Source organism: Pelmatolapia mariae, linkage group LG16_19 (genome assembly GCF_036321145.2).
Source record: "Pelmatolapia mariae isolate MD_Pm_ZW linkage group LG16_19, Pm_UMD_F_2, whole genome shotgun sequence".
Taxonomy (NCBI): domain Eukaryota; kingdom Metazoa; phylum Chordata; class Actinopteri; order Cichliformes; family Cichlidae; genus Pelmatolapia; species Pelmatolapia mariae.
Window position 1 is genome coordinate 24,458,070 of NC_086241.1, and position 24,925 is coordinate 24,482,994.

The window sequence follows — 24,925 nt, forward strand, 5'->3', positions numbered from 1 at the left end:
TTCGAACAAATAAATGTGCATAAAGGAGAGCAATTTCTTTTTCATTTCAGTTGGACTTTAACTATTTCCCGTTGATGTGGTCTGTGGGACATGTCATCCATCACTGTTGTAACATTGTGTTCATGATTCTTACGTCTGTCAAGGACTTGAAACGTTAAACTTCCTATCATAGTGGAAATCAGACCATGTGCTGTTTACTCAGAGCCGTGTCTGGTTGTCATTTGCCAACGTAGCAACATCCCAAAAGGACGGATTCTTTTTTCTTTTTTTTCCCTGACATTTTTCAAGCAAACCTCTCAGTAACTGGTTGGTGTTTGACCAATAATTGCTGCTGTAAGTGTAATTGCTATATGCTTTGTTCCTTCTGTCTATTCACATGTACCATGACATCAATACAGCATCCTTCTCTAAACAAAGCTTTTGAACTTCATGGATTTTTTTGTCGCTTTCATGATGACAATTTTTGTATCAAACAGAGCAAAGCATAAAACAGATTAATGGGTAAATGTATGGCTACAGGGGAAGAAACAGCAGGTAAATTACAAAATGTATGGTTAGTTTAAGGTTTGAGTTGCCAAAGGCAGCTTATTGTTCAACATTTCTAATAGAAGAGCTGCAACATAGCTCTGAAACTTTAAATTGAATACATTTCAAGAAGTGCACTGATATCTAAAAATAGATCATGTGAATATTTGCAAATTAAGTTTATTTTTTAACTTTCACATTAAAACATCGAAATATGAAAACAGTTTATTCTCTTGCTGATTAAATAGATCATTATTCATTATATTTACACAGCCAATAATGAACTCAGCACAATTACTGTTCCATTTTCAGCCAGCTGCCACTAGGTGGTGTATATATCCTTTCAAACCCCTTCATTTAAATACAACACATTACTTCTACGTGTAAAATAACAGCAGGTGGTTTTAAGGATGTATTAACCTTATAATCACAGGGGTGACAAATTCAGTTAAACACAAGTTACTCTGGCAGCCTAACAAAGAATGCTTTTAACGATCCTCTTGAACTTTAGCGGTTTCAACTGTACGGTATTCATGCTCATTCGAGCAGTACTTTGAAGCTGAGGGGGGATGAAAGTCTTTAGTGCTCATTGACAGTGTGCATCATCGGCGAGTCTCTTTGTCCAAAAGGTCTTTAGCTTCGTTGATCTTGGCAGCGAGATACGGGGAACCACCTGCAAACACAAAAACAATTTTGGTGCAACTCAATAAACCGGCTCTACCTGCAGTCTAACAGACAGGATTTGGTTAGAGGCAACTTTAGCTCTTGAATTAATATCACAGATAACAGATCAATCTGGTTTAGGTTTACCTTTATCCGGATGGTTCAAGACCATAATCCTCCGATGGGCCTCTCGTAACTTGGCTTTAGTGCTGGCTGGGCTGGATGTAACATAATACATCCATGTGATTAATTATAAATGATAAAAATATGCCACATTTTAGAAGACCAAGATTATTTAAACCAAGAAGATGCATTACCTGATGCCCAGAATGAGGCTGGCCTCTCGTTTGGACATCTTCTGCTCAAAACCTCCTTTGTAGTATGATGAAAAAGTCTGAGGAGACACCACAGTATTAGACCTTTGGGTATGTATGCCAAATAACTTTATGATAGAACAGATTTTATTTTATTTTTATTTTTTTAGATCATTGCTCTAAAGACAGGCTAAAGCAACAGCACCCTCTGGCTTTCTTTAAAAAGGTTAATAGTCTTGAGGAGGAATATATTTCAAACATACTTTTTAAATGAAACATTCAGGGTGACAAATGCTGAACATTTATAAAAAAACAGCACACAGAATCCATACCACAAGTGCACACACAGGCAAAAAAAAAATGCATAAAAGTCCATGAAACCTAAAAATAGTTCCCTTTATTATTTACATGGTTTGGGTAATGACAGGTGAAAAAGACTCAAGACCAGTATTTCCTGAATCCACCTGCCTGTAATATCTGAGATCGACATGTTAACGTGGCACAGTGTGTAGCAATTATTCACCTGGAGTAGATATAAGCATTACAGTGGATGTGCAGGATGTTCATCATTTACTTACTGACGTAGGCATCTTCTTCACAGTTTCAGAGAAGACTTGGCCAAGAGGCTTCCAAAGGTGGAATGCATACCGGCCTGTAGATTAAATACAAGATATGCACAAGAATTTTAAACCAGAAAAAAAAAAGAAGAAAGCTTTCAAACTAGAGAAATTCAAAATTTTTTAGAAATCTGCCCAGTTAGTGCATCTGGTTTTAAATCAAACCATTATTACCTGCAAACCCTGCTGCAGCCACACCAAGACCAACTGCAATTAATGTCCGCCCCTGTCATCAAAACAAAACATCCAGCTGTTAGCACACTGGGTCAGACAGGTCATTCGACACAGCTACTTGAGTAACCTCACTATTTAAAGTTAAACTTCATTGACTTGTGTCTGCTGATCATGTTTACAGTGTTTTAAAGCAACCTTTGCTTTAAAACAGACACCTTTTCCTTTGGAGTTCTCTCTATCCCCTCCCATGATCCATAGCTTCAAAGCTGACTCTGGCTTTTCGTCATGTTTCTACAGAGAAAAATAGGCCAAAAATTATGCTTTTCTTGCATCATTTTTGAATGGCCAATTTAAACTTCTATTATCTAGAAAACTACTTCAGCTAGGCACTTCAATTTTTTAGGGTGAATGTCCGGTACTATAGCACTACGAATACAGACCTCAAGGTAAGTAATTATGCCAGAATGCCAGATGCTTCAAGCCCAAACTATTTGGACCTCCGATATCTAAAAACAGACTTGGAGGCGTGTTGCCGATTGTTGGTTACAACTTCTCATATCCAAGGCACGTGTTTTTGTTCCCCCCCCCCCAAACAGTCCAAATGAATGTGAAACTAAATGGTTTCACAGATATTAAATCCTCATTATCAAAATAAATAAGAAAACAAATAAATAAGAAAAAATACCTTTTCTTCCAGCTTCCCTGTAATACCAAGTATGACACCATGTACCAAATCCAAATGAACTTTTTTTAAGGCACAAATTTCTCTTCATCATATATCCATTATTCATCATGGTGATCGCTCTTATTTTCCCAATAAGATTTTTAGAAATCATCCCAGTAATGTAACTTGAGCTTCTCCGTGTTCATAGTACCAGATATTTAATATAGAAAATTGAAGTAGTGGTAGTTTTCTACTACTGATAGTTTACTGTTTCTCGATGCCAGAGATACGTCTAAAACAGCCCTACCTCCGTAATTAAATAAATGGGACCTGAAAACGTGCATTTTTTTAAAGCGTGTCTTTCCCCTAGATTTGTTTCAGGCAAATCTGACCTGTTTAAACCTCAGTATATTTTGCACTGTATTTTTTAAACCTCACAATAAATATTAATGACATGTAAAAGAAGCTCTGCAAGGGCTCTTGTCACACATGGCCTGCACTGTGTTAACCCATCGACATACAAACGTCACTGTTCCTTGGAGTCATACATGTAACCAATGACTGTAGAAAACACCCACATGTAGCTAGTTGTGGCTAACCAGGTTACGATTCCTCATCTACTGTTGTTTAACCTAGAGAAAATGAAGATTGCACCAATTAGCCCTGAAAGCTCGTGTCTGTGAGACATCCTTTAAAGCTTACTTTGCTCAGGTTAGTTCGCTAGCTTCTGTACCTGATGCAATAGACCGACGTGCCGTTAGCGGTCATTGAGGTTACTTAACAGAAGCGTCAGCTGCTATCAAACCACCTCAATTTAGTCTGACAGACACAAAAGTCCTAAGTATTTAAAACAGGTACTTACCAGCTGCCTGTCTATCTCCGCGTCACTTCTAACACTGGTTTTTGGAGAGTACTCATTGTATCGCATCAGGTCTCCATCCACGGTCACTCCACTGGCGTTCGCCATGTTGCCTCACAACTGTTAACCAGAAATGACTAAGAGCACATCCGGTTGTGACTTTCACAATAAAGTCGTCATCTTTGTTGCATAGACTTACTGGGGTGGGGACTGTGTGGCTAATTGCAGGGAACATTGAGAAGTTTTTGTTTAAATTAACTAAATGCCATTAAAAATCCTTTTCTTAATTTAAATGAAATAAACAGAAATGACAGTATGCTTCAAAATAGTTCAGTTAAAACACTGTTGGGGAAAGATTATTGGATCTCATGCTGAATATGCAAGTTTGCTTACTTGAAGTACAGCATTCCAGCCAAGTCATATCAAACACCATAAATAAACCAACACTCAACCTACCCCCCCCACCCCAGTAACCCAGTAATAATAAAAATCTAAATAAAATCTAATAAAATCTGATGTTTCATCTCCAAAACATAAAGCCACAACATTATTGCACATGTATGCTCATGTGTCAAACAACGCTATACAATTGTATATATATCATAAATATATACATAATGCTTTTTTCTGAATACTATTGTCATGTTTAGCGCAGAAGAAACTGTAAAAATAGTGTTTTCCAAGGACAGCACAAAAAACAGATAAGCGAAAATAAAAAATGTCACCGCTTTCCTATTGGTGTAAAAGTGAATCATGTCGACCAATAAAAAAAAAAAAAAGATTTGGCAACACGTGGGATTTGGTTATTTAGTTAGAGGGGAAAGTTTTGGAAGTGACAGAAGCAAAAAAGCCACCAATATAAACTATATTTATATGAAACGAGTATACTTACTGCATTTGGTGTCTTTTAACCATATATAATGCATATTACTCGGTTGTCTGGCTGTTATCATTTCCAACTTACTTAGCTGACTATTACAATAACAGAGACACTATTTGCTTTTTAATGTAGACAACTTTATTTTTATTTCAAAAAATGAAATTGATCATTTCAATTTTTCTGTGATGCCAATTCACAACAAAACTCGCCTGAAGGAACTTTATACTGTAAGCTGAAAACCCTCCATAAGGTGGAGAAATCCCCGACAATCAAGTGAAAGCATAGAGAAAGGAGAGTATAGAGATGAGAAATAACTACTGGAAAGAGAAGACAGACATTAATGATATGGAGTGGTGGAATCACTGAAATACAAGATTGAGAAAGGGACCAGGGAAACCTATAGTCTGACAATGTTAGTGACATTACACACTGATTCAGTTTTAGTGGCCTCATTACTGCTGAGATGAATTTTAACAGTCTATGTTTTTCAATAGCCAAAAGTTTTAAATTTGTTTAAGTAAGATTAAGTGAGGCACTCACGTCATGTAAGAAAAATCAAGTGTTACTCTGCTTGCCCTTCTTTTGCTTCTCTGCGGCGGTGGTCCCCAGCCCGACTGTGATTGAAGGTGTTAACGGACATGTGGCTCTTGCCATCTTCGTAGTTTGGCCCTTGCATTTGACCTGTCAAAGCAGTTTTGGTCTGGCTTCCTCTTACTCGCCAAGATGGAATTCTGTGTCCTGTAGCCACTGGTTGAGCAAGATGAACCCGCAGAATGATGGCATTTCTTCTGGTCATGATCTGACCTTTTATGTTGGTACGGTATTTTTCTGGTCATGTCTTTCCAATCAGTCCTTCTTCTTTTTCTTTTTTTTTTTTAAGATCTGGATCACTCGTATCCTTTTTATCTTCTTCCAGATGTTTTCTTTTAAAGTGTGATTTGACTGGAAATATTGGAAATGTGTGAGCAGTTTTATAGTGACTGGGCCTGATGAGGTTCAGGCTGCTCCTCTGAGAAGAAGGGTGGAGGCCAAGGGTGGGAGTTCTGTTGGGCAGGTTGTCTGGTGTCAGAGGTGGGCTGGTGCAGAGACCCACACCCTTCTGTCCCGCTATCTGACATCCCTGTCTTCTTTATTTTAAAGCTGTTAATGTGCAGGACTTAACGCTGCAATGAATCATGCCATATGTTAAATTACTCATTTAAATGATAACAGCATTTTCACATAAAGCAAAGTAATATGTAATAAAATAAAAGACCAGATTATTTTTTATAACCTTATCACTATTAGAGTTCAACAAACATCAGGAGATCACACATTCACACATTTTTGCGGTTTTATCTGCATAATCCTGATGCTCGGTGGGGTGGATTTAAAAGGTAACCTGAAAGCAACACAGGACAGTAAAGAGACTTTGTTTTTTGCCCACTATATGGTCAAAAAGTATACTTACATGTAAGAGGTCATCCAGAGATTTATTCATCTTTTCTCCACAAACTGAATCCCAGACTCTTGGAAATACAGTTCAGATGTCTGAAAAGACAGTCTGAAATTTTCTTTGGGGGTTGTCCTTGAGTCTCCATCATGTATCTCAGCTGAGAGCACAGCAGAACATGTAATCAAACTGGGAGTCCAGCACAGACTTTTAACTGACATACATCATGTTATCAATCTTTTCTATTAAGCTTGAAATCAAATTCTTCAGATGAAATAAAAAGTGCTCTTGTATTGCTTTACTTACCATTGCATACTCACTGTACCCAGGGTACAGCAAGGAACCAGTGTACAGACTCACAGCCACGCAGCCCAGGGACCATACATCTATGGCTTTTGTAGATGGAAGCCCCAGAATAATCTCCGGAGACCTGATGGAGGACAAAGAGAAATGATTGTTACATTTTTTGTTTATGTTGACCATTTGGATAAGTATTATTTATACTACAGCTGAGAAACCCCTAACAGAAATCACAAACACTGGCGTTTGTGTGACTGTGTGAGGAAGAGATTCAATGTGATTCCAGCTACTTACCAGTACGGACAGGTCTGAATGTAAGAGCCCCACTTTGGCAGCTGAGGTGTCACAGGCCAGGCCAAAGTCAATTATTTTAATTCAGTACGGCTCTTGGTGATATTTCACCAACATTACATTTTACAATTTCAGGTCTGCGTGTATTGTTCCAAGAGACTTGAGGTGATTAAGCACTATTCCAGTCTGAGAGGTATCAAAGAATATGTCATGTTACCATTCAAATTTGATCAGTATCCATTTTCAAAGCATTTATTAATGTAAAGAATCATGGAGTTAAACATACCTGCACGACGATGGGACGAATTGCCTTTTAATTGAGCGGTTTGAAATGTATTCCTTTCATGAAGTCAAAAAGACTTTTTTAAAGATATTCAAACTCAAGAATATATTTGGTTTGTTGGAGTTACAGGCGAAACGTTTTCACATGGCAGTGAGCTAGAAACATGAGATGATTTTTACATTCGTTTAACAGAAAAAAACATTTTATAGGCATTTCATCACAGTCCTTACATCCACTGCACACATCTTTCTTACTGAAATTCTAGGGAGCAGTTTTTACCTCTTGGTTTTCCAATGGGTCTTTGGGTTCTCATGTTTCATTATTTTAATGGCTACAGCCTTTTTCTCAGCCATTCTGACACATTTTGCAAATGTGCCATAAGACCCTTCTCAAAGGAGAATTCAAATTTGGTACTTGGAGGATATGGAGGTGAGCCAGCCTCCTGGGACTTGTCCTGGGCATTGTTGGGGGGACATGTCTGATAAAACAAGAGTTAGAAGAGAAAGGCAGATTTAAACTTAAATTATAATAAAATAACATAGATGGTAAATTCTAATGAGAATAGAAAATACTATTAGAGACAAAAATTCTAGTAAAGTATTGTGAGTGTAAACAAATCTGTTGCAAGTTGGATGGACAGACAGCAGACTATACACTAACCAAATTAATGTTTCTTATTTCTTCTTCAAAATGTAAGATGTGGTCAATGTCACGTCAATCACAAATTTAACAATCCAACCAGAGAACAGATGGGTTTGGCTGTCGGAGTGGTGCTTTACTGAGCTCCAGGTCCTGGAAGGGTAACCAGTTTGAAGCTGGAGGATCTCTATATAAATACCCCACAAGGCTCATACAAGCTAGGTTCCTTAACTTTGGTCTGTAAAAATTGTAACTTGTGTAAATATTTTTTATAAACACAAATTCTCATCTAGATCTCATCTAGATGGCCTAATGTGGACTCGAGTATTGAATTAAAATCATTTCCCCATGAGTTTCACCAGGTTAAAGAGCGGTTTTCTAAAAGGTGCTAAAATGACTTCATCGTGTTCATTGAGTAGAAGTAGGCTGATGTGTTGCTGATGTGTTTGTGCGGTTGATCATGTTATCATTTGTATTTATTACACCATAACCAGCAGCTTTGTGTGTGGTAAAGATATCCTGACTGTATAGCTAACGTTTTGCTGTTTATATGAAGGCGCGTTGAAAAGCTGAGTCTTTTATAATAATGAAAGTGTTTTCTTTGGCTCTGGGTTCTGATGTGTACAAATATTACAAATTGTATGAAAAAGAGTATTGTCTTAAACTGCAACCTTCCCCATTTCCAGATGCTTTTCTTTTAACTGCACAACAGTTTCCTGTCATTGTTTTCAAGGATGTACTGAGTCTGAGGATCACTCGTGTGCCGGCTGTAGTAACTTTGATCTCCCTGATAGTCTTTCATCTCACGCATCATGTTGGCTGTTTGATCTGCTGAAAACAGGTGCACTTGTAATTACCACATGATGTCACATTCCCGAAATAAATAGAGTTGACTGTAAACTTTGTGAGAATGTGCACACGGCCAGTGTTTAGATGAACACAATACATGCTCCAAATGTTTTTTCCCCCTCTGCTTTTGTAAAAACAGCTCCTTTGCAAACCAATAAACTTCTTATGTTGAGTTTTTTTCTTGTGATCACTTTTTGTGTTAAATAATTTTGAAGGTTATAGATGCATATCGATAAGTAGATTGATGATATATATATTCGTCTCCTGTCTTTGTGTTTAGACCTGTCTTTCTCTTTCCCCTCACTCCAAAACCTGTTAAGGCAGCTAGATGTCTTCCTCTGGTTTTGCTTGAGGTATCTTTCTGTTAAAAGGGAATTCTTCCTCCCTGCTCCTCCTCTAAAACATTCTGAGTTTGGTGGTTTCAAGGAGAACGGTACTTGTCTGACTGGATTGTGCCTAATGCAAAGTTTGGTGGAGGGGGGATTATGGTGTGGGGTTGTTTCTCAGGCGATGGGCTCGGCCCCTTAGATCCAGTGAAAGGAACTCTTAATCCTTCAGCATACCAAGTCATTTTGGACAATATCATGATCCCAACTTTGTGGGAACAGTTGGGTGAAGACCCCTTCCTGTTTCAATATGACTGCGCACCAGTCATGGACGAGCAAGTTTGGTGTGGAAAAATCTGACCAGCCGGCACGGAGTCCTGACCTCAATCTGACCGAGTGCCTCTGGGATGAATTAGAGTGGAGACTGTGAGCCAGGCCTTCTCATCCAACATCAGTGTCTGACCTCACAAATTCTGATACACTCATAAACTTTATGGAAAGCCTTCATGCTACAGTTCATATGTGTGTGAAGTGAATACGAGGCCATCTTGGCCACGTCTACATGTCTAGATGCATCCACTGCAGTTTCACTTCATATTTTTCACATCATATATTTTATATTTACGCTAGGATATGAATGTTCATAATGGAATTCTCCCAATGAGTCAGAAATGCAAGAACAAAAACAGACAATCAACAGATAATTTGGTATATTTCTGTTCCTGATCTTTAATAAATGAAAAAAAGAGGTTATTTCATGTTTAAGAGAAGCACCTGAATTCTCAGAAGAAATGATTCTTCCGCTTTCATCTTACAGCAGGAGAAGAGTCCCAACTCAGAGGCTCAGCAGAGGCAAGATCAGTTATTTCTGCAGATGAAAGAGGGAGAAGAGGAGCTCACATTAATGCTGGGTCCTTTCCCTCCAGCACAAAATCTTTATACTGAAACAGAAGGACTTACCATCTGTCAGGCCTCTTCATCAGACTGCTCTGCTTCTCCACATGTAAATAAAGAATAAGAAGATGAAGGCATGCCACGGAGCCTCCAGTCAGGTCGCTGCTGTCTCTGAAGAGTACTTGGCAGCATGTGCAACATCCATGAAGAGTATCTAATCATTTACAATCTCACACTGAGATAAACTTCTGCTGTGTTTGCTGTGCTTGTTTTAAAGAGGACGTTGACCTTGTAATACATGCAAACATGACAAAACATTCAGGTACAGACATAACAAGTGTTTGATCCGAGTGTGCCCCTGTGTGTTCATCAGAGAATCCATACAGGAGAGAAACTGCACTGTTGCCTCACTTGATGCAAATGTTTCAGCAGCAGAACAGCAGCAATTCAAGATATTACCTGAGATATTGTAGAGATAAAAAAGTAAACAGCTCATTTATGGTCCACTGTGCACAGGTCAAATGAGAAGAGAGATCATGTCTTCAGCTCAGTGTGCCAGGGAGCCAAGGGTGCCTGCTTCTTCTGACAACCGACCTTATTGTGCTCAGTTGTTTAATTAATGCTAATGGAGAATATTTCTTCCTAGCTACTGCATGTTTTTCAGTTATGATAAAACAGCTCAACAGTTCAGACTCTTTCCTTTGCGACTATCTACAGTGACCAGCAGAGGTTTAGCAATCTTTCAGTCACTAAGTCCCCAAATTAAAAAAAGTTCTGGACCACCACCATGGTTCAGCACCTCAGTAATGTATGGAGGGGAAAAGAGCTCCACCTAGAAAGAACCATTTGTGGTTGTGCATTCAGAGTCTATTCCTGAAGCCTGCAGAGCTCAGCATTTTTCTGAATCCTGTTTTCTGCCTCACACATCCATCACCTCCCTCCTTTTCTGCACCTTGCATATTTTTTAGCAGTTTTGCTCAGAGCTGAGGGTGACGTTGCACTGTGATGATAACTGACCCAAGTTAGAGGAAAAGACAACAGTGTTTCTAGATTGCAGCACCCTTAGCTAGCAGACCTTGTGATATTAATATCACTGATGCACAAGTTGTGCATTCTTTCCATTAATGATTAAAAAAATTTCACCCACTTTTCAGTGAAGCACTTTTGATGTTGTTGGATATTTTTAGGCTGCTTTGCAGAAGATGCAGCATTTTTAATATCCACCTGCAGAGTTTTCAAGTCAGGTCACTCCAAAATATCCTGCTTGTGTTCCTTAAAGTAGATCATGGTGCATTTTTTTAAAATTTGCAAAATCACACACAACGTACTCAATTGAAAACTGATAGTTTTGTGTTTCGTTTAAATCACAGATGCTACATTAGACATGGTTATTTGTTCTGTCTCTTAACCATTTAAAAAAAATTATGGGACATATTTTTCCAACAGAATTGAGAAGATGGCATTGTGAATTTTGATTCCTGTGAATGTAGCAGCTGTCTTTGGAGAAAGTGTTAATTCACTTCACTGGATTGTGTTGATATGGTTTTAAGGAAATGCTTGAGACTTGAGATAAAAATGGATGCATATATTTAAGAGATGCTGTTCATGTTTTTAAGATCTAAAGTGCACTGGTTAAACTATTTTTCCATGTTTCTTCATGACATAATTATGTCAAAAGGACATCTACTCATCCATCTATCCATATCTCGCTGCTTATCTGGGTTTGTGTTGCAGGGACAGAAGGTCCAAGCAGAAACATAAAGACCTTACTCGCACCTCCTTCTTCCCGCTGTGTGTAAATGAAGTGGAAAAATATAATTACCCAGAGGAGATGGAGAGATTCACCCACAGGTTACAGAGAAGCAGGTGGATCAAAACATCAGTCCATACATGGGAGCCTGTACTTTAAACAGTGTTGAAAGGAAAAATCTTAAATTACATCACTGACAACACGGCTGATGTATTGAAGTGATGCTTCTTTTTCTTCATTATAACACTGAAGCCTTTGTGAAGCTGAAACAGTAACCAAGGGGAGAAAAGTCTCATTTGTGTAAAAATTTAGAAATGAACTCTTTACAAAAGCTCAAACAAGTTATTTCATTACATGTGCCTTAGTATGTCTGACACTCAGAACTGCATAACTGAACTGTATTGAAAGTCAACATTCCCACGGGATTTAACATATTTTGCATAAAATACAAGCTGCATCAGAAAAACAATGCAGTTTTAAATGTATCCAGTTTAAAGTTCAATAATTTTCCGCTTCATTCTCCTTCTCACAATTACCTCCTATAAGGTCTGTGTGTAAGGAAAATAGGGAATATTGTGGCAGTGAAGTTGTAATATGTACTCATGCCAGTAGCAGTTTATGAAGAAATAAAATTAACTCAGTTCTACTGAGTAGAACTGAGTTCAGCTTATTAATCCGAGCCTCCACACCAGTCTCAGTTTTTCATGTGACCCACTGGAAAAATGAATAGTCCACCTTGGTATGGTTTGCAGACAGTGAATATTTGTTATTAATCTTGTACACCGTATAAATGCTTCACATTTTAATCAGGCTTCCTGTAGAAACAAGATGCTGCTGTGTCTCTGCTCACATGGCAGAGGTTGAGGTTGTGTGTGAGAAACCTCGGCCTTATTACACAATCCATATTACTATGAATTACTAGGCTAACAATTACACCAAACTGCCAGGCTTGAGACCATCTGAAAAGTAAAATGAGCAACTTACCCAACCCAACCCAAGTTAAATAGTATCACACAAGTAGCTCATTTTACTTTTGCTCTCCCAGCTTATTTAATCAACGAGCCACAGTGTGGAGCTGACATTCCAATCAAGCTTAATCAAACAATTAAGCTCTCTCTTTCATAATAATAAATAATTGCTGCTAGCTACGATGTTTAAGCTAATAGTGGAGAATGAACTTCTTTTAATGGTGCGTTTTATTAATTTTATTTAATAACTTGTGACCTTTGAGTCCCTTCATTGCAAAATCAAGAATTATGGTCAATGACGTAAATGTATGTATTACATTTTTAAGATTGGTAAACAATGTCTATGCCACAAACGTGAGTTGTCATATACATCTGTGAGTTAATGTGCACAACTGTATGCACATGTGCTCTGTGCATGTAGACACACAAAGAATTTGACCTTTGTTCCTTAAATTTGTAGCATTGCCTCTGTGCTGACTGATGCTGCTCAGTGGCTTTTGCTCCTTGCTTTTAAATCAGATGTCACTCTATACATAAACACAAGCTACAGCAGCCCAGCTGTCTTAGCTGAGGAAACTAAAATACATTTCCTCATTTAATGTAAAATATTGTGGTGATGTTGTGTTATATTAGGCAGGCAGCTGCCCAAACTACACTGTGACAATCAAAAGTATGGTTATCTATTTTGAATGCCTCAGATGGAAAAAAATTCAAAATGGTTTAAAAAGTTGGCCACAGGTCTGTATGTAAATGGGAGTTAGAAGATTATACATATCAAAATATGAAGCAATGTTAGTGTTTCTAAAAATACTAAAACATGTCTTTATTAACAAATTAAACTAAAAATAGAGATTATTATATTTTATACTTTTAACTACTGACTTGAACATAATATGAAATAATGTGTTTTCACTGTGGGAATGATGGATCCAATGATAGATAACTTTCAGATTAGTAAAGCTATATTTTTATTTTTTCTAGTTCCCTTTCAGTCGATTCACTCGGTACAACACATAAGTATGGGATATCACGCCCTTGCGTGTCCTGGCTGAAGAAACCTTTATTCACGCCTTTAAGGCAGATGACGTGTGATGACACGCGCACGGCCCCGCCTGCACATATAGCCGCTGTCATCACAGTCATCCCTCAGTTCTTACGCTCTTCACCTCGCTGAGAACACCTCTGCTGAGTTGGGCTAGCTAGCTGCTGCTAGTTAGCTCCGTTGTCTGCCGACTTGAACTTAGCTTAACTGCCCCTGTTGGTGTTAGCCTCCACCGCGCTGTTGGTGTGTAGGCTGCCCGCGGAGCGCTAATTTCAAGTTTTCCTGTGCAGCGTTTCGCTTTGCGTTTTGGAATGGACTCCAAACCGAAGCGAGCAAAGCAGAAATCTTCTGTTCGCCCCTGTCCTCAGGGATGCGGTTTCTCTTTGCACGACAGCGACCAGCACGATGCCTGCCCTGTCTGCCTGGGGATCGTCCACGCTAGGAGAGCGTTGACGGAGCCCGAAGCCTGTGCGTTTTGCCGCCAGCTCCGGCGCTCGACCCTGGAAAGACGGGTGACGTTTGTGGAAAACGTGCTGGGACGCTCGGCTGTCGCACGGCATGACCCTCTCCTTTCCGAGTCTGGAGCCCCGGCTTCGTCCGAGTCCGAAGACGAGGATTTTCCGGTCGATGTCCCCGCGATTAGCTGGGCTGACCACATGGAATATGTTGACGGGTTAGCCGATGACGAGCCAGAACCATGCAGGAGCACTGACGGGCTTCAGCCTGGGTTGAAGCCCGCCAGCGCTCCCCAGGAAGACGATGACGTGCTGGACATCGGCCTGGACATCCATGGTTTGTCGGAGGATGAGCAGGAGAGCTCATTGTCGGCCCAATGTGCCGCCGCTGCTGCGCCGGTCGGCCACGATGACACCTCTCTTTTCTCCCTGTTTCGCCGTGCTGCTGAGAAGCTGCAGGTGGACTGGCCCTCTCCTCCGCCAGCTCAGAAGCCGTCGCGGTTCGCGGGTTTTTTCCTCCCACCGGAGCCCGCAACGGCCAAAAACTGCCTTCCCATGTTCCCAGACTTTGTCTGCGAGCTAACAGCATCATGGGACAAACCTCTGTCTACCCGCGTCACTGTGCCCAGCTATGGACAGTACATGGAGTTGGACGGCGCCGAGGGGGCTGGCTTAGCTAACCCACCCCCTATGGAGCCGTCTCTGGCTGCTTATCTGGCCCCGTCCCATAACCATGGTGTCGGCGGCCCCGCAACTCTGCCGTCCAAACACTGCAGATTCTCTGCTTCGCAGCTGGAGAAGATTTATCGGGCTCAGGCCGGCACTGCTCGCACCATGAGCTCCGTCACCATGCTCCAGACGTACCAGGCAATGTGCCTGGCGGAGCTCGGATCGCTGGTTCCTGATGACAGCCCGCTGGCACCTCTTCTTAACGAGGTCAGAGTCGCCACAGATCACATCCTCCGTGCGTCTCGCTGTGCAGCGCTCTCCCTGGGCAGAGGGATGGCTTCGACAGTAGTGGCGCAGAGGCACCTGTGGCTGACCCTCTCTGACGTCCCGGATAGGGACAGAGCTGTATATCTGGACGCACCAGTGTCTGCGGCTGGGTTATTCGGACATTCACTTGAAGCCATTCAGGCTAGATTCGATCTGAGGAAGAAGCAGACAGAAGCTCTGCGCGACATCATCCCCAGACGTCAGCTGAAACCCAAGCCCGCAGCTAGCTCTCACAGGCACGCCGCTCCTCTGCCGACTGGCAAGAGATCGGCGCCCACTGCTGAAGTGGGTGTGCCGCCAGCGAGAGCACATCCTCCGGCCCGAGCTCCACGCCAGTCGGCCTGGAGCAAAGGCCCACCCTCGGGCCCCCAGCGGGACCCGACGCCCAGGAGGAAGAAGCCTCAGCCCTCCTAGCTGTGGTTTCGAGTGGAGAAGGGGTCCAGCAGCAGGGAGACGCTGCTTTTACCCCTCTGTTGCCGCACAAGAGGTGCCGCTTAAGTTCTGTTCAGGTTGTCAGCCCCAGAAGGCGCTGCACTTTCCTAACACTGTCTCCCAAGCACAAAACCCCTGCACACAAAATGCCTCAGGTAACTCCCTGTTCAGGTGTGTTAAATGTTCAGGTGACCACATCGAGTGTTCCCGCTGTTTTTCATTGTTGTGCCCCAGAAAAGGTGCCTCCAACAAACTGTGTGAATGTACATGTTCCCATGTTACAATCAATAAAGAGTGTTGTTTATTCTCAAACAATCACAAATGCTCAGCCTGCGGGCAGAATGAGCCAGGTCAGGCAGGTGATGCAGTTCCCTGCAGACACACTGGGGGGCGACAACGCCCCGCCTACGGTGCTGCAGGTCAGCTGGCTGGCTGCTCACTTCCCTCAGTGGCGCGCTTGCGCCCCCTCTCCGTGGGTTACCGGTTGCAGTTCCGGGTCAAGCCGCCTCGTTTCCAAGGAGTCATAAACACGACTGTCAACACCGAGGCGGCCATGATACTCAGAGAGGAAATAAAGGCGCTATTGCAGAAAAGAGCAATACGAGTGGTCCCCGCTTCGGAGACAAACAAAGGTTGGTACAGCCGCTATTTTGTTGTTCCGAAAAGAGGGGGAGGGCTTCGTCCCATCCTCGACCTGCGAGTCTTGAAAACGTATCTACGTACGTACAGGTTAAAGATGCTAACACTCAGACAGCTCTTGAATGCAGTCGGCCCGGGAGATTGGTTTGCGACAATCGATCTAACAGATGCTTATTTTCATGTGGCTATACACCCGAAACACAGGCAGTTTCTGAGGTTTGCATTCGAGGGCGTAGCCTACGAATACCTAGTGCTGCCGTTCGGGCTGTCGCTCGCTCCTCGCACCTTTACGAAATGTGCCGAGGCAGCGCTAGCGCCCCTCAGAGAGAGAGGCATCCGCATCTTAGCCTACCTAGACGACTGGGCTCTTGCAGCTTGTTCCAGAGAGCAGGCGGAGACACAGCTGTCACTGGTTCTGTCACACTTTCAAAAGAGCTCGCTAATCCCGAGTCAGCAGATTTCTTTCCTCGGTTTGGAAATATGCTCGCTTTCCAGCCGCGCAAGTTTGTCGGATCACAGAGTGGCCACGTTTCATCGCTGCCTCGCTCAGTTTCAGCTGGGACGCAGACTGCGTTTCCAGACGATATTACGCTTGTTGGGCATGATGGCATCTATGATCGCCGTAGTGCCACTTGGACTGTTAAAAATGAGAGCGTTTCAACGCTGGACTCTCTCTCACCGCCTGTGTGCATCGCGTCATCCCCAGAGGAGGCTGCCGCTAACCGCGTCTTGCATGCTAGCTCTCCGTCCTTGGAGGGAGCCCAGGCTGCTGCATCAGGGCTCTCGGATTGGGAGGGTGTTGTTTCGGAAGGTGGTGTCCACAGATGCTTCCCTAAGAGGGTGGGGAGCGCTGTGCAAGGGTGCATCAGTGAGAGGGATCTGGTCCGCAGCTCAGCGCCAGCTGCACATCAACCACTTAGAGCTGTTAGCAGTGTTCTTAGCTCTAAAGCATTTCCGTCCAGTCCTGGAGGGCCAGCATGTCTTAGTCAGGACGGACAATTCAACAGTGGTGTCTTACATAAACAGGCAGGGAGGAACACGCTCTCTTCCCCTGTTGAGGCTGTCTCGCTCTCTGCTGTTATGGTGCAGTGTTCATTTTCTGTCTCTGAGAGCCACCCATGTCCCGGGCCACCTGAACCTGGGGCCGGACCTTCTCTCCAGGGGGGGTCCTCTGGTGAGAGAATGGAGGTTACACCCTTTAATAATCAGCCTGCTAGCAGCGAGTTCTTGGCAGCTTCCTCTCCGCAGGGATCTCCTCTCTCAGTCGGGAGGAGAAGTGTTTCATCCGCGCCCAGATCTGTGGCGCCTTCATGCTTACCTGCTGAGAGGCTAAACTTGATTGCTAAGGGTTTGCCACCTAGTGTGATAGCGACAATTCAGAGCGCTAGGGCCTCATCTACTAGAGGCTTGTACGCTTACAAATGGTGAGCCTTCGAGCAATGGTGCCAGGACCGCCACACTCTCCCATTTCAGTGCTCTATTGTGGATGTTTTGTCATTCCTGCAGGAGCTGCTGGATAAGGGCCTTTCATTTTCGACAATTAAGGTTTATTTAGCAGCTATATCTGCTTGTCATATTGGCTTTGACGGGGTGACACCAGGTGCACATCCCCTCGCCATACGTTTTCTGAAAGGAGTTCGCCGGCTGAGACCCGTGCTTAAGTCCAGTGTCCCTGCTTGGGACTTGTCTTTGGTGCTGGAGGCCCTTTGTAGCCCCCCGTTTGAACCTATTGAGTCTGTGGATATGAAATTTCTTTCATATAAGACTGCATTACTTCTCGCTTTGGCTTCGGCAAAGCGAGTGGGTGACCTTCATGCGCTGTCTGTGCATCCCGCCTGCACACAGTTTTCTCCTGATGGCCACAAGGTCGTATTGCGTCCAAATGCTGCCTATTTTCCCAAGATCATGCCTGCATCTTATAGCTCAATGGAGTTTGAGTTGCTGAGCTTTTGCTCCCCTCCTTTTGCATCTGAGGAGCAGAGGAGGATGCATTCTCTTTGTCCAGTGCGTGTGCTACGCACCTACATTGAGCGCATTCAGAATGTGCGTTTATGTGACCAGCCGTTTGTCTGCTTCGCCAATCCAAATAGAGGTAGATCTCTGTCCAAACAGAGGCTGTCCCACTGGATTATAGAAGCTATCTCACTGGCATACAGCACCAGAGGTCTTGCTTTGCCCCACGGGGTGAGGGCTCATTCCACCAGGGGGATGGCAACCTCATGGGCTCTTTTTAAAGGGGTGCCTGTAGCTGATATTTGTGCGGCAGCTAGTTGGGCATCACCGCACACTTTTGTGCAGTTTTATCGGTTGGACGTTACAACCCCTTCGGTGGCTCATACTGTCCTTTCTGCTGGGTCTACCACTCACTAAGGAAGTAGTGGCCCGATTCCGGTTCGGTGGCTGCTCTGCGGGGCGTGTATATATGTCCCATACTTATGTGTTGTACCGAGTGAATCGACTGAAAGGGAACGAATAGTTATGTCTATAACTTCTGTTCCCTGAAGGAGAGGAACGAGGTACAAAACAAGGTGGCCCCACTGAGCAGTTTGGCTCGGTGAAGAGCGGCTATCGAACTGAGGGATGACTGTGATGACAGCGGCTATATGTGCAGGCGGGGCCGTGCGCGTGTCATCACACGTCATCTGCCTTAAAGGCGTGAATAAAGGTTTCTTCAGCCAGGACACGCAAGGGCGTGATATCCCATACTTATGTGTTGTACCTCGTTCCTCTCCCTCAGGGAACAGAAGTTATAGACATAACTATTCGTTTCCATTTCTGTTTAGATAGGCCGATGCATGGCTTATTCTCTGATGTGTATCCTTTTCTACCTGTACTGATGCTAGCATAACTAAAGCTACCAAAGCTTCAATAAATATGTGAAGCAAGGCAGAAGGAGATACTCGTAAAATGAACAGGATCATAACAAAATAACACCACTGCAAGTGTAACAAAAATATGTTGATATCAAATGGTACGTTATTTGAAATCTATATGAAACAATGACACGTGCATTTTTTTCAATTTTTTTATTTATTTAGTTTTTCCCAATTGTCCAAATTAGTCTGTGATTGGCCTTATTGTCGAAGAAATCATAGTTATATACAAATAAATGTGACTCTCAAATATGATTTTAATGGATCATTCGCCATCAAGTGAGGAATGATCCATTATCCATTTAAATATTTGCTGAGTCTTAAAATTGATGCCAGTGAACTTATAAGCAGTTGGTTATAAGAAAATCCCCTATGAGCAAGCACTTGGTGACGGTGGGGAGGAAAAACTCCCTTTTAACGGGGAGAAACCTCAGAGAGAACCAGGCTCAGGAAGGGGTGGCCATCTTTCGCTGCCGAGGAGGGGTTCAACTGTTCACTGTGCACCCTCCTTCTGAAAGGAACTTCCTACAGATCAGGTATGAATGATGCCTGAGTGGACATACAAAACTCACAAGTTCCTGGCTCTCACGGCTCCTCTGGACAGGGTTAGTTGAAGAAGGAGGGACATCGCGAGGGGCGTCGGGGGGCGGGGAAGTATGCCTCACTTCAAAACTCATCTGAGGACAAAAAACATACACATATTAGTCTAAAAAAAGAACAAAGATAAAGTTAGGGTTCTTTTACAATGTCAGAAGGAGGGAGGCACTAAGGCACCGCCTTCCGCCCCTCGACGCCCTCGCGGTGCCCCCCTCCTTCTGACAGGAACTTCCTACAGACCAGGTATGAATGATGCCTGAGTGGACATACAAAACTCACAAGTTCCTGGCTCTCACGGCTCCTCTGGAAAGGGTTAGTTGAAGAAGGAGGGACATCGCGAGGGGCGTCGGGGGGCGGGGAAGTATGCCTCACTTCAAAACTCATCTGAGGACAAAAAACATACACATATTAGTCTAAAAAAAGAACAAAGATAAAGTTAGGGTTCTTTTACAATGTCAGAAGGAGGGAGGCACTAAGGCACCGCCTTCCGCCCCTCGACGCCCTCGCGGTGCCCCCCTCCTTCTGACAGGAACTTCCTACAGACCAGGTATGAATGATGCCTGAGTGGACATACAAAACTCACAAGTTCCTGGCTCTCACGGCTCCTCTGCACAGGGTTAGTTGAAGAAGGAGGGACATCGCGGGGGGCGTCGGGGGGCGGGGAACTGTGCCTCACTGCCCTCTCCTTCTCGAAGAAACCCATCTTCAACCGAGTCGAGAGAGCCAGGAACTTGTGAGGTGTGCATGTCCTGGTGAGCCTCCACCTTTTGTAGGCGGGTGCAGCCTGGACTGTATAGAGACAGACCAGACCAGCTGCACCACACAGACACTTCAAACCTCATCTGAGGACAAAAAACATATACATATTAGTCTAAACAAAGATAAAGTTAGGGTTCTTTTACAGTGTCAGAAGGAGGGAGGCACTAAGGCACCGCCTTCCGCCCCTCGACGCCCTCGCGGTGCCCCCCTCCTTCTGACAGGAACTTCCTACAGACCAGGTATGAATGATGTCTGAGTGGACATACAAAACTCACAAGTTCCTGGCTCTCACGGCTCCTCTGGACAGGGTTAGTTGAAGAAGGAGGGACATCGCGAGGGGCGTCGGGGGGCGGGGAAGTATGCCTCACTTCAAAACTCATCTGAGGACAAAAAACATACACATATTAGTCTAAAAAAAAGAACAAAGATAAAGTTAGGGTTCTTTTACAATGTCAGAAGGAGGGAGGCACTAAGGCACCGCCTTCCGCCCCTCGAAGCCCTCGCGGTGCCTCCCTCCTTCTGACAGGAACTTCCTACAGACCAGGTATGAATGATGCCTGAGTGGACATACAAAACTCACAAGTTCCTGGCTCTCACGGCTCCTCTGGACAGGGTTAGTTGAAGAAGGAGGGACATCGCGAGGGGCGTCGGGGGGCGGGGAACTATGCCTCACTTCAAACCTCATCTGAGGACAAAAAACATACACATATTAGTCTAAAAACAAAAACAAAGATAAAGTTAGGGTTCTTTTACAATGTCAGAAGGAGGGAGGCACTAAGGCACCGCCTTCCGCCCCTCGACGCCCTCGCGGTGCCTCCCTCCTTCTGACAGGAACTTCCTACAGACCAGGTATGAATGATGCCTGAGTGGACATACAAAACTCACAAGTTCCTGGCTCTCACGGCTCCTCTGCACAGGGTTAGTTGAAGAAGGAGGGACATCGCGGGGGGCGTCGGGGGGCGGGGAACTGTGCCTCACTGCCCTCTCCTTCTCGAAGAAACCCATCTTCAACCGAGTCGAGAGAGCCAGGAACTTGTGAGGTGTGCATGTCCTGGTGAGCCTCCACCTTTTGTAGGCGGGTGCAGCCTGGACTGTATAGAGACAGACCAGACCAGCTGCACCACACAGACACTTCAAACCTCATCTGAGGACAAAAAACATATACATATTAGTCTAAACAAAGATAAAGTTAGGGTTCTTTTACAGTGTCAGAAGGAGGGAGGCACTAAGGCACCGCCTTCCGCCCCTCGACGCCCTCGCGGTGCCCCCCTCCTTCTGACAGGAACTTCCTACAGACCAGGTATGAATGATGTCTGAGTGGACATACAAAACTCACAAGTTCCTGGCTCTCACGGCTCCTGTGGACAGGGTTAGTTGAAGAAGGAGGGACATCGCGAGGGGCGTCGGGGGGCGGGGAAGTATGCCTCACTTCAAAACTCATCTGAGGACAAAAAACATACACATATTAGTCTAAAAAAAGAACAAAGATAAAGTTAGGGGTCTTTTACAATGTCAGAAGGAGGGAGGCACTAAGGCACCGCCTTCCGCCCCTCGAAGCCCTCGCGGTGCCTCCCTCCTTCTGACAGGAACTTCCTACAGACCAGGTATGAATGATGCCTGAGTGGACATACAAAACTCACAAGTTCCTGGCTCTCACGGCTCCTCTGGACAGGGTTAGTTGAAGAAGGAGGGACATCGCGAGGGGTGTCGGGGGGCGGGGAACTATGCCTCACTTCAAACCTCATCTGAGGACAAAAAACATACACATATTAGTCTAAAAACAAAAACAAAGATAAAGTTAGGGTTCTTTTACAATGTCAGAAGGAGGGAGGCACTAAGGCACCGCCTTCCGCCCCTCGACGCCCTCGCGGTGCCCCCCTCCTTCTGACAGGAACTTCCTACAGACCAGGTATGAATGATGCCTGAGTGGACATACAAAACTCACAAGTTCCTGGCTCTCACGGCTCCTCTGCACAGGGTTAGTTGAAGAAGGAGGGACATCGCGGGGGGCGTCGGGGGGCGGGGAACTGTGCCTCACTGCCCTCTCCTTCTCGAAGAAACCCATCTTCAACCGAGTCGAGAGAGCCAGGAACTTGTGAGGTGTGCATGTCCTGGTGAGCCTCCACCTTTTGTAGGCGGGTGCAGCCTGGACTGTATAGAGACAGACCAGACCAGCTGCACCACACAGACACTTCAAACCTCATCTGAGGACAAAAAACATATACATATTAGTCTAAACAAAGATAAAGTTAGGGTTCTTTTACAGTGTCAGAAGGAGGGAGGCACTAAGGCACCGCCTTCCGCCCCTCGACGCCCTCGCGGTGCCCCCCTCCTTCTGACAGGAACTTCCTACAGACCAGGTATGAATGATGTCTGAGTGGACATACAAAACTCACAAGTTCCTGGCTCTCACGGCTCCTGTGGACAGGGTTAGTTGAAGAAGGAGGGACATCGCGAGGGGCGTCGGGGGGCGGGGAAGTATGCCTCACTTCAAAACTCATCTGAGGACAAAAAACATACACATATTAGTCTAAAAAAAAGAACAAAGATAAAGTTAGGGTTCTTTTACAATGTCAGAAGGAGGGAGGCACTAAGGCACCGCCTTCCGCCCCTCGAAGCCCTCGCGGTGCCTCCCTCCTTCTGACAGGAACTTCCTACAGACCAGGTATGAAAGATGCCTGAGTGGACATAGAAAACTCACAAGTTCCTGGCTCTCACGGCTCCTCTGGACAGGGTTAGTTGAAGAAGGAGGGACATCGCGAGGGGCGTCGGGGGGCGGGGAACTATGCCTCACTTCAAACCTCATCTGAGGACAAAAAACATACACATATTAGTCTAAAAACAAAAACAAAGATAAAGTTAGGGTTCTTTTACAATGTCAGAAGGAGGGAGGCACTAAGGCACCGCCTTCCGCCCCTCGACGCCCTCGCGGTGCCCCCCTCCTTCTGACAGGAACTTCCTACAGACCAGGTATGAATGATGCCTGAGTGGACATACAAAACTCACAAGTTCCTGGCTCTCACGGCTCCTCTGCACAGGGTTAGTTGAAGAAGGAGGGACATCGCGGGGGGCGTCGGGGGGCGGGGAACTGTGCCTCACTGCCCTCTCCTTCTCGAAGAAACCCATCTTCAACCGAGTCGAGAGAGCCAGGAACTTGTGAGGTGTGCATGTCCTGGTGAGCCTCCACCTTTTGTAGGCGGGTGCAGCCTGGACTGTATAGAGACAGACCAGACCAGCTGCACCACACAGACACTTCAAACCTCATCTGAGGACAAAAAACATATACATATTAGTCTAAACAAAGATAAAGTTAGGGTTCTTTTACAGTGTCAGAAGGAGGGAGGCACTAAGGCACCGCCTTCCGCCCCTCGACGCCCTCGCGGTGCCCCCCTCCTTCTGACAGGAACTTCCTACAGACCAGGTATGAATGATGTCTGAGTGGACATACAAAACTCACAAGTTCCTGGCTCTCACGGCTCCTGTGGACAGGGTTAGTTGAAGAAGGAGGGACATCGCGAGGGGCGTCGGGGGGCGGGGAAGTATGCCTCACTTCAAAACTCATCTGAGGACAAAAAACATACACATATTAGTCTAAAAAAAGAACAAAGATAAAGTTAGGGTTCTTTTACAATGTCAGAAGGAGGGAGGCACTAAGGCACCGCCTTCCGCCCCTCGAAGCCCTCGCGGTGCCTCCCTCCTTCTGACAGGAACTTCCTACAGACCAGGTATGAATGATGTCTGAGTGGACATACAAAACTCACAAGTTCCTGGCTCTCACGGCTCCTGTGGACAGGGTTAGTTGAAGAAGGAGGGACATCGCGAGGGGCGTCGGGGGGCGGGGAAGTATGCCTCACTTCAAAACTCATCTGAGGACAAAAAACATACACATATTAGTCTAAAAAAAGAACAAAGATAAAGTTAGGGTTCTTTTACAATGTCAGAAGGAGGGAGGCACTAAGGCACCGCCTTCCGCCCCTCGAAGCCCTCGCGGTGCCTCCCTCCTTCTGACAGGAACTTCCTACAGACCAGGTATGAATGATGCCTGAGTGGACATACAAAACTCACAAGTTCCTGGCTCTCACGGCTCCTCTGGACAGGGTTAGTTGAAGAAGGAGGGACATCGCGAGGGTGTCGGGGGGCGGGGAACTATGCCTCACTTCAAACCTCATCTGAGGACAAAAAACATACACATATTAGTCTAAAAACAAAAACAAAGATAAAGTTAGGGTTCTTTTACAATGTCAGAAGGAGGGAGGCACTAAGGCACCGCCTTCCGCCCCTCGACGCCCTCGCGGTGCCTCCCTCCTTCTGACAGGAACTTCCTACAGATCAGGTATGAATGATGCCTAAATGGACATACAAAACTCACAAGTTCCTGGCTCTCACGGCTCCTCTGGAAAGGGTTAGTTGAAGAAGGAGGGACATCGCGAGGGGCGTCGGGGGGCGGGGAACTGTGCCTCACTGCCCTCTCCTTCTCGAAGAAACCCATCTTCAACCGAGTCGAGAGAGCCAGGAACTTGTGAGGTGTGCATGTCCTGGTGAGCCTCCACCTTTTATAGGCGGGTGCAGCCTGGACTGTATAGAGACAGACCAGACCAGCTGCACCACACAGACACTTCAAACCTCATCTGAGGACAAAAAACATATACATATTAGTCTAAAAACAAAGATAAAGTTAGGGTTCTTTTACAATGTCAGAAGGAG

At 44.7% G+C, this 24,925-nt stretch overlaps 2 protein-coding genes and 1 long non-coding RNA gene across 3 annotated transcripts; all 3 read right to left on the minus strand.

Moving 5' to 3' along the window:
• Positions 1-703: 703 nt before the first annotated feature.
• dnajc15 (DnaJ (Hsp40) homolog, subfamily C, member 15) lies at positions 704-3,945 on the minus strand. Its single transcript, XM_063498568.1, has 6 exons — positions 3,820-3,945; positions 2,294-2,345; positions 2,081-2,154; positions 1,506-1,582; positions 1,336-1,406; positions 704-1,198 (listed from the first exon to the last, which is right to left on the minus strand). Exons 1-6 carry the CDS (start codon positions 3,922-3,924, stop codon positions 1,128-1,130), a joined length of 450 nt encoding a protein of 149 aa, XP_063354638.1. The 5' UTR covers positions 3,925-3,945; the 3' UTR covers positions 704-1,127.
• A 944-nt stretch (positions 3,946-4,889) lies between these two features.
• On the minus strand, positions 4,890-19,536 carry LOC134645506 (uncharacterized). Its single transcript, XR_010573962.1, has 9 exons — positions 19,438-19,536; positions 9,777-9,805; positions 9,591-9,684; positions 7,282-7,480; positions 7,006-7,157; positions 6,723-6,905; positions 6,435-6,558; positions 6,147-6,288; positions 4,890-5,859 (listed from the first exon to the last, which is right to left on the minus strand). It is a non-coding gene; the product is annotated as an uncharacterized LOC134645506 (long non-coding RNA).
• Positions 19,537-19,630: 94 nt separating this feature from the next.
• Positions 19,631-24,662, minus strand: LOC134644482 (histone-lysine N-methyltransferase 2D-like). The gene is made up of 11 exons (XM_063497565.2): positions 24,591-24,662; positions 24,287-24,390; positions 23,974-24,087; positions 23,670-23,783; positions 22,923-23,027; positions 22,609-22,722; positions 21,853-21,966; positions 21,558-21,662; positions 20,802-20,906; positions 20,497-20,601; positions 19,631-19,846 (listed from the first exon to the last, which is right to left on the minus strand). The coding sequence occupies exons 3-11, from the start codon at positions 24,085-24,087 to the stop codon at positions 19,631-19,633; spliced, it is 1,092 nt and encodes a 363-aa protein (XP_063353635.2). The 5' UTR covers positions 24,287-24,390; positions 24,591-24,662.
• Positions 24,663-24,925: the final 263 nt, after the last annotated feature.

Excerpts from the sequence above, each read along its gene's own strand:
- dnajc15 (XM_063498568.1), bottom strand. The coding sequence starts at position 3,924 with ATGGCGAACGCCAGTGGAGTGACCGTGGATGGAGACCTGATGCGATAC. Across the intron at positions 1,583-2,080 it reads TGAAGAAGATGCCTACGTCA|ACTTTTTCATCATACTACAA; the intron begins GTAAGTAAATGA and ends GTGTCTCCTCAG. Across the intron at positions 1,407-1,505 it reads AGCCTCATTCTGGGCATCAG|CCCAGCCAGCACTAAAGCCA; the intron begins GTAATGCATCTT and ends TGTTACATCCAG.
- LOC134644482 (XM_063497565.2), bottom strand. The coding sequence starts at position 24,087 with ATGAGTTTTGAAGTGAGGCATACTTCCCCGCCCCCCGACGCCCCTCGC. Across the intron at positions 21,663-21,852 it reads GCCAGGAACTTGTGAGTTTT|ATGAGTTTTGAAGTGAGGCA; the intron begins GTATGTCCACTC and ends TTTTGTCCTCAG. Across the intron at positions 19,847-20,496 it reads GCCGTGAGAGCCAGGAACTT|ATGAGTTTTGAAGTGAGGCA; the intron begins GTGAGTTTTGTA and ends TTTTGTCCTCAG.